At 44.6% G+C, this 8,757-nt stretch overlaps 1 protein-coding gene across 2 annotated transcripts in view; it reads right to left on the reverse strand.

Annotated features, from left to right (window-relative positions):
- KCNK13 (potassium two pore domain channel subfamily K member 13) overlaps positions 1-7,702 on the reverse strand; it is a 45,144-nt gene extending 37,442 nt beyond the window's left edge. Inside the window, exon 1 of one of the 2 annotated variants that reach the window (XM_010222513.2) lies at positions 7,363-7,702. In XM_010222513.2, coding sequence (XP_010220815.2) covers positions 7,363-7,702 — 340 coding nt within the window. Of the gene's footprint in view, positions 1-7,356 lie in introns of both variants that reach the window. The other variant, XM_088539739.1, reaches the window with a different exon arrangement.
- Between the last annotated feature and the right edge of the window lie 1,055 nt (positions 7,703-8,757).

The raw sequence follows: 8,757 nt of genomic DNA on the forward strand, positions 1-8,757 counted from the left end.
TATATAAAAACACAAAGCCTGTGAGTTGCCTGTAAACTTGTGGCAAAATGCCTTAGCTTCATTCTAAAAATACAAGTGAAAATTTTCACAGAGCAAAATTCTGTATGTGCTGCAGTGAGCACCCAACTCTTCATTTTTGGGAGATAACAGGATGTATTACCATACAACCAGAGAGAAATAGCTTTTTAAGAGGCATAAAAGATCCCCTTACCCATTCTCCAGGCCAATGACAGAATTCAAGACTTCAAAGTCATTTTTGAGAGATTTTGGTCAACCTGTTTTTAAAAACCTGTGATGGTGGAGTCTCCAAGGCATCTGAGGGAGGGAGGTTATTAAACAACTTCTTGGCTTCACTTAGTGTTAGGAGACTTTTCCTACTGCATAGCCTGAATCTTCTTTGTTACAGCTGCAGCCCATTAACCTCCCTTCGATCTGCCATGCACTCAGAGAATAACAACATCTCCTTGTATTAGATTTTCGTATATTATGTCTTTCTTCACCATTCCCTTCTACCAACTATGCAGGTTCCTTGGCTTCTTCCAATTTTTGCATAATTTATGTTTTCCAGATGTCTAATCATACATTTACTTCCTTAGATTCCCTATTTCTAGAAGTGCAGCAGTCCAAACCCGAACACTGTATTCCCAACAATGCTTTTCCATACTGACTATGGCAGAAATATTACACTTGGACTATAATCTGTCTTATACATCTCAGTGAAACATTTCTTTTGTTTCTTTTCTTCTTAAAAACAAAATGAAACACACATAACCATAGGCAGACTCCTGTAGAGCCCCATTTTCTGTCCTTCTAGTCAGACAATGACCCATGATAACTATTCAAGGAACACAATTTCCAACGGGTTCCATAGTTACTTTCAAGATCACATTTCTTAGGTTGCTTGTAAAATATAAGACAATGTCAAAAGTCAGGACAGTCAATATCAGCTGCCTCTTTCAAATTTACAGGGCTCTTCCCCTTGTCGTAGAACAGAGCAGACAGATTTGGCAAGGTTGACTTTTGGCAATTTCATGCTGGTCACGGCTTTTCTCCTCGTTTCCATATTGATGCTTACAAATACTTTATATGATTGTCCATATTTTTAAGTGAATTAAGGTTAACCTTATTAGCTTTAAGGACTATAATTTATTATTATAATTCCTTCCCATCACTATCCTCCCTTCAAAGACCAGCAAATCGTTTGCCATTATAAACTGTCCAGATTTGCAGCCTCTAATGTAAGTTCCCAAAGGGTTCTCTATTGCTTATTAACTTCCTCCAACATTCTGGGATAAAGCTGTGCTGATTTGAAAACATCCGACATACTTAAGTAGTCCAACCCATTCTTTTATTCTCCCCTCAGCATAACTGTTAATTGTACCATGCACCTATTCAGATTTGACTTTCTAGTAGAGCGATGCAGAAAAGACATGAAACATTTCAACCTCCTGGATTCGGTTGAGAGCTCTTGCTCCTTTTTTTGTGCAGCAGAGCAATTCTTTCCTCTGCCTTTCTGATCAGTATTGTACTTATTAGTGATTTCACATCACCCTTGATATCTCTTGCCATTGGCATCACATTTTGAAAGCTGCATTTTCTATTCTGTCTCTGTATTTGTATATTATTCCTTTTATTTTTCTTTCCTGATCTGACCTTCTGCCCATATTCAATACTCTTTCTTTAATAACTAACCTAAAATTCAGCCATCTTGGTCTTCTGTCCTCCCTCTACACTTGGATCCCTTGAGCTTGCATCATTTGCATCTTTCACCTGAGAAACTGCTAACCCTCCTTAACTCTTTTTTTTTTATTTTTCTTTAGTCTAGGTCTCTGAGAGTTCATTAAAAGTTGTGTTCTTGAAGCCTCCTGGTTTTCTCTTCTTCCTCCTTCTCTTCCAAAGAAGAATGAACTTAGCCACTTTGTGGTCACAGCAGTTTCTTTCTGTTTTTACATTTCAGTTGGCCTGGAATCAAATCTAGATGGGTTTCCCCTTTATTAGTTCTATGTCTCAAAAGCTTGACAGAGAAGTTGCACTCTATTCATCTCCAAGTATATAAACCTGTAAGTAGATAAATCTCCTGTTATGGTCAACTCCTACGCTCTGGAGGATTGTGCCAGTTGTTCACAAAAAGTCTCATCCCAATCTTCTGAGGAGGGGATGAATGATAAAACTACTCCCTCTACCTATTCAGCAGAACTTTTAGCTACTTACTGACCTCATGCAAGAGCACAGAAATATTCAGTGTTTCCACTGAATATTATTTTGGTCTGCTTCTTCCTGGGTGCCCACGTTGAGATTGCTAAAATGGGATTTATTTCACCTACCTTTCAATGCCAAAAGTATAAATATCTGCATTTGCACTTGGCATTCAGCTGTTTTTATTTTTATTTTTTTCTTTTTTCTCTCTAATTGGGGAAGAAAAAAAAGACACACCAGGAGCTGCTAATTCATTTGACCTATTTTAGATATCTTGTTTAAGTGTGCGTTATTTGAAGGACTCTTGAAGACTCTGACAATAACTGAAGTAATGAAGCTTACCCGGATGACCTGACCTGATCTTTCCCCCTACCTTGTGGGTTACAACCATGAGGTTTAACTTTATGATTCAACCACAGACCAAGAAAAAACAAGCCAGACTATCATTCCTGCATTTTTGAGATTTTCCTTGTAAACAGCACTCAAAAAAAAAAAAAAAAAGTTTGATTTAATTTCCTATTTCACTTCTATTATAAGGTCCGCTTTGCTTGAAGAATTCTACTTTGTTCTGCATATAGCAGAGACTAGTGGTCATTCTGTCACTGTCACTGATGTTTTCCATCTCCCCTTTTTCTCATCATCTTTGCCTCATGCGAATCTCTCAGTTATTCCCGGAGCCTTTCAGTAAGAAATATAGTGAACTGTTCACTTAGTTGGGTAAAAAAATCCTTCCAACATTGGAAATACTCTAGCTTTATAACCAGATGCACTCCTAGGCTGGTAATAACTAAAAGTTAGAGCTGAGTTGATGATTCCTCGCTAGCCTCTACCTGCAGTGTCCCCAAAGGCTCAGCCTAAGTGCTCCTATTTGTGATGCAGGACATCAAGAGAGGATGGATGGGGATGGGAAGTGCCTTTTCCACTCCTCTTCCAAGCCCTGTGCAAGGGGATGGGTCCCTCAGTCCTTTCCAGAGGCTGTAGGTCTCCAAAACCCCCAGCACTATCAAATAGAATCCATTTTTAAGGACTACCTGTAGTTAATAAAAGACAAAAGCTAGGTGATTATTTTTTGATATGCCAAAAAAAACTTTCTTCTCGGAAAGTATCAAAATGAAAGAGGAATGATTCTTCCCCTTTTTTTCTCTGCCAGTTCCTTACATGTCAAATAAAGCTTGTTTTCCTGTGCTTCTGATTTCATGTTTTCTGGCTGCTGTTTCCTTTTGTTGGCACTGAGCAAGCTGTGTTGTTCCTCTTTCTTTTGCAGCTCAAATTTTAATACATATATTGAGTAAGATTTTTTCTATCTTTAATTAAAGTCTTTTCTGTAATTGAAACTTATTTAAAGAAAAAAAAAAAAAAAGGTTCTGCTCTATTAACACCGTAAAGGTCAACAGAATTTTCTCCACAGCTTCTAAAAAAAACCAGCCTGCAAAGCAATCAGTGCAAGTTTCTGCATTTTTCTTTCTTGCATATATCTAAAATATTTCCTAAGCAAAATGTTCCCTTTTCAATTTCAGCTCCTTGCTCAATTTTGTTTGCTTGACCAGACCCGCTTTTCACTTCTAAATTATCACCATACAGTTACTGACACAGTGCTAATTACTGCAATGACATTTTTGGGAAGCCCTTTCTTTTATACTATTTCCAGTAATCAGAATTCCTGGGTTTCTGTATTAAAAGTATCAGATCTTCAAATACCTACCATACTTGGGTATCTTGAAAACTAATTACTACTTGAAAAGCATGCCATGAGGAGAGGAGCAATCAGACCTGGCATTCAGCAAGCTGTCTCCCACTTTTTCAGGGCACAAGTGCAATGATACAGGATGCTGTAGATTCAGAAGGAAGGAGAGGAGGGTGTCACAGTAACTCAAGCAGTCATGACCTACTCTGATATTTGGGATATTCCTATCCTTCAGGCCACTCTACATTAGAAGAAAGAAGGGAAAACCTAAATATGCTGCCCTTTATCAGAGCTTGTTTGGCCTATAATTTAAATTTCTAATTTTTTAACTGAAAGAGAATCTTGAACAGCCTGGCACAATCTGTTGGGCTTCTGCTGATGAGTAGGGCAAGATGACAAAAAGCACTTTTTAAGAAAAAGAGCGAACACAGCTGAACTCTTGAAAAGAAAATATGTAGGGTCTTGTGTTCAGGACAGGATTCAAGGTCTGATGATGCCTTCCAAAGTTGATGATTGAACACCTGTTATTCAGGAAGAAGAACCACAACACAGTTTATGGGCATAAAATGCAGCTTAGCCTCTCTCGGAGTCAAAGAGCAGTTTTATTCTTTTCTAGGCTGGACAGGGTGAAGCAGAGGGAGGATGCTTGAGTTTTATTAATGAACAAGGATCAGAAGTAGGAGCAACACTCCAAACACCGGCTTCCTTTGGTTTTCTAAGCAGTAGAACACGCTTCCTGCAAATGCCCAACTTCTCCCAAAGGGGCAGCTCACCAAGAAATAAGAGACCACCAGAATGTGAGATTAGAAAATGCCAGAAACTGAACGAATGAATCTATATCCAAAAAAAAAAAAAAAAAGATAATAAATATATATATATAAAAGATAGCTCCTGTGAGTTTAGTTAATCTTCCCACCAGGGATTACTGAGTCTTGGTTACAGCTGGAGTCTCCATCCTTGGAAATATTCACAGCCTTTAGGGCAAGATACATTTTTATATCATTTACTGTTAAAATTTCACCTTGTAATCAAAAGATCAAGATACTGGCTGGGATGGGTGTGTTTGTAGGAAAACAGTCCTTCACATTTAACTAAGCAATATTATTCAAAGGGAAACTGAGCTGTATGTAAATAAGTCCTCCATTCAGTACAACTGAATTCAGGAACTGTTTGTTTTTTTCCCCTCAGCAGCAGCAAAGGGCAGAGGAGGATCTAGACCCTGCAAACATGCATGACAACCCTCCGCGTCACGCAAGGACAGTGTCAGCACCTACTTCAGCTGGAGCAGCAGACACTCAGGTGTCTATCGCAGATCCAGAGTGTGCATCCACTCTTACATACCCAGTCTCCTAGATATTGCAAAACTGTCTTCTTTCTTCTCAAAGCCAAAAATATTTCTTCATAGCTAAAGCACAGGTAGGCAGCTGATGCTACAGATAATGCTTCAGCAGTACATCGAAGTGGCCAGGTCTGCCTTATTTGTTACCGAAGAAATACATTAACTTGAGCAGCAAAACAATTTGTTCTACAGAAAACTGAACAACATAACACTACATAGAGTTTAAAAGAGAAACAGTAGAGACCTGACACTATAATAATTCACCTTCTAAATCAATAGCATCTACACCAGCACTTAGTGCCAAACTCAGCAGGTTAGCTGATAACATCAGTGTGCAATAAAAGCACCCATTCCTGGAGAAATCCATCTAAGTGAAGATATCACATTTTACTTTGCTGTAGGAAAGTATATAACTGTCTTAAAATTGAGATGCTCTCTACAGAAACGTTGATGGAGCTCTGATCTACAGGAATCAGTAGACCAGGCAAATTACCTGAAAGTGCGAGCGGATGAGTGGATGTTTGTGCTCGCAGGCAGTCTCAGCTGATAATGTAATTGCTCTTCTCCCTTAACAACCTCATTTGAATAAGATAAAATAAATATTAACACTGAGAATGGCTGCCAATAGTTATTACATGCAAAATGTGACTTTAACACTGCAAGGAGGGTTTACAGTAATGAGGCTTTTTGAACTCAAAGAAGACACATGATAATAGTCTTTGAATACCTTGGAGGCTGTTGCAAAGCCACTATTCTCTGTGCCTGAAGGATAGTAAGACAAAAATAGTGACAGCAACTGAATTGCAGTCAGGCAGATATCAGGAAAAACCCCTTTTTTACCACTGAGGATAATAAGGCACAAGACTGGATTTCTTGTGGAATCTGTGAAATCTCCAACCGTGCAGGTTTGGGGAGGAAAAAAAAGGCATATAATTGATACTAACATGCAACACACAGGACCAAGGAAACTTTTGTAGTCTTTTCCCAGCCCTGTTTTCTATGACTTCACGGCAGTAGGAAGGGTTAGGATCAACACTGTATTTGTCATGCAAAAAATGCACACCTTAAAGGAGATGTCACAACAGATTGCAAACTGCAGCTGTCCTCAAAAATGGGCTTAACAATACTACAAATTATTTTAAAGCACCAGTTAGGCAGAACATTTTACAGCAGCTCTTCAGTCCTACCGACTCAAAGTCTAAGGATGCAAGCCCCCAAACCCTGATGCTCTGGGGCATGCCAAAACCAGCCTGCACCTACACCTTGCACAACAACAGCAATTTTTCAACCAGAGAAAGATTCAGCAAAACCCCTGAGAGCATCAAATACCCTTAAACAGAAGGTCAGCGCAAAGTCTCAAGCGCCCAGTGTAAAGCAAGATGCTTCAAAACTGCCGTTCAGGGAGGAAGTGTTAATGGAGGTTTACTGTTATTAATTTAACAGCCAACCCACTGCACACCTCTACACGTGCAGAGAGAACCAACTTGAGCTGCAGACACCGTTACTAAGACTTAGTGGCCCCATTTGTCCCAGTGGTAAATGCACCCGAGACTGCTCATCTTTGACCGCAGCAGCTCGGCTCCTTCGGGGCTTTCGGCTGTGGGCAGTAACCCGCAGCACTGGCCTTCTTGCTGCACCCACGGGCTGCCTGGGCGCTCGTGTCAGTGCCTGGTGCTGCTCTCGCATCCCGACGCCCTATGCTCTGCCCTTCCAGACACCTCCACAGCATCACCTTCCCCGGCGGCTCCTCTGACCTGCGTGCACCTGGTTTATCTGGATGTGCAATATGCCGCCAACTTGTTGATTCTGCTTAAGAAACCAGGGAGCAGCCAAGAGCTGAGTGGCCTGAAACCCACCTGTGCAAAGCCAATTTCAGATGCTCTATTTTGCAGCTAGACATGACAGAAGTCTGCATTAGGAGTCCCTGTGGGGGAAAAGCTGGGATGGCATCACCGGGAAGCTCCCCTCTGAACTCACACCAGAGAAACCTGCCAACATCCACTTCTCGCTCTCAGGGGAGCCTGTGAGATCTGAGTGCCCAGGCTGTGCTGCCTGCGGCCACTACATCCCGCAGGTATCCCACAGCTGGCCGTGCTCACCAGCCGGTCCCGGGGGCTGCGGCGCCCCTGCCGCGGGCACTCACCTATGGTTGACACCACGGTGCCCACGAAGTAGAAGGCGCCCGTGAAGTCCCAGCGGGGGCGGACGTCGTCGACGCGGATGCCGGCGCCGCTGGCCTCCTCGTAGGCGCGCAGGAAGCGGCGCAGCTCGGCGCGGCTCACGTTGTGGCGGCGGGCGAAGCTCTCGAGCCGCTCCGCCCAGCGCGCCTTGGCCGCGCGCTCCGAGGGCAGCTCGATGGCCGAGAAGACGGCGGCGCCGCACAGCATGTAGAGCGCGATGAGCAGCGCGAGCAGCAGGAACCGCGCGTTGTCCGCGTTCAGCGGCGCCGCGCTCGAGCAGCAGCCGCCGCCGCGACGCGCCATCCTCCGCGCTGCGCCGCTACGTCGGGGCGCCGCCAGCACCGGGCATCGCGACGGCGCCGCCGCCCGGCGAGCGCGGGGCCGCGGGGTCGGCGCCCCCGGGCACGGCGGCCCCGGGCGGCAGAACCGCGTCGGTGCCGCCCGCCGGGGCCGCCCCTGCCGCCGTCCGGGGGAGTCCCCCGCTCCGCCTGCTCCGGGCCGGGGCAGCCCCCGCGCCTGCACCTGCCGCGCGGGCCCCGGCGCCGCCCGCGCCTCACGCCGCGCTCCCTGCGCGCGTCCCGCCGCGCCCCTCTCCTCGGGGCTTCCCCCGCGCCCCCTGCCAGGGGCTCCCTGCGCCGCCCGCGCCTCCCCTGCGCGCCCCGGCGCCCCCTGGCCAGGGGCGCCCTGCGCCGCCCGCGCCTCCCCTGCGCGCCCCGGCGCTGGCGGAGGCGCCCCGCGAAGCCGGGGGTGAGTCAAAGCGCCGACGTGTTCGCGCTTTTGCCAAAAGAGGGCACCCCCTTCGCTACAGGTCCCCCTGCAAAGTGTTTCCTCAACAAGTCGTTCAATCTTCCCTTCTCCAGCGGCGAACAATCAAAGGGAAAGGGGGGTCGGGAGACAGGTGCGGTTCTCCAAGTGCAGGATTACACGCAATTATCTCCAGTGGCAACGTGCTCGCTCCAAGCCTCCCAGAAAAATAACAGTTACTAGAGAAAGCAAAAACTCAGCAATATCCAGCACTTCATACAGTGTTGAATTCTGATTTAAAATCATTAAGGGTTAAATTCAGCTCTGTAAACTCTGTCAGTTTATAAATGCTTTTTTTTTTTTTCAGTGAAATGCAAATCAAATGAATTTTATCTTTAAGAGTAGCTTAATCAAGCCTTACTACAACACCCAGTGCTTTCATTTTGCATGAATTATGTTGCACTTAAAGCCCAGTAGCAACTAATATTTACAAATCTTAGTGGCAGATAATCACACACTAGATATGAAACTCATCCATCATCTCAGCACCCAAAATGTATTTGTGTGTTGGATACTGCTGAAGCCCTTGCCACAGACTGAGGATTCCCACAGAG

This window comes from Tinamus guttatus, unplaced genomic scaffold (genome assembly GCF_059628265.1).
Source record: "Tinamus guttatus ecotype Peru unplaced genomic scaffold, ASM5962826v1 Tinamus_guttatus_pri_ptg000048l, whole genome shotgun sequence".
Taxonomy (NCBI): domain Eukaryota; kingdom Metazoa; phylum Chordata; class Aves; order Tinamiformes; family Tinamidae; genus Tinamus; species Tinamus guttatus.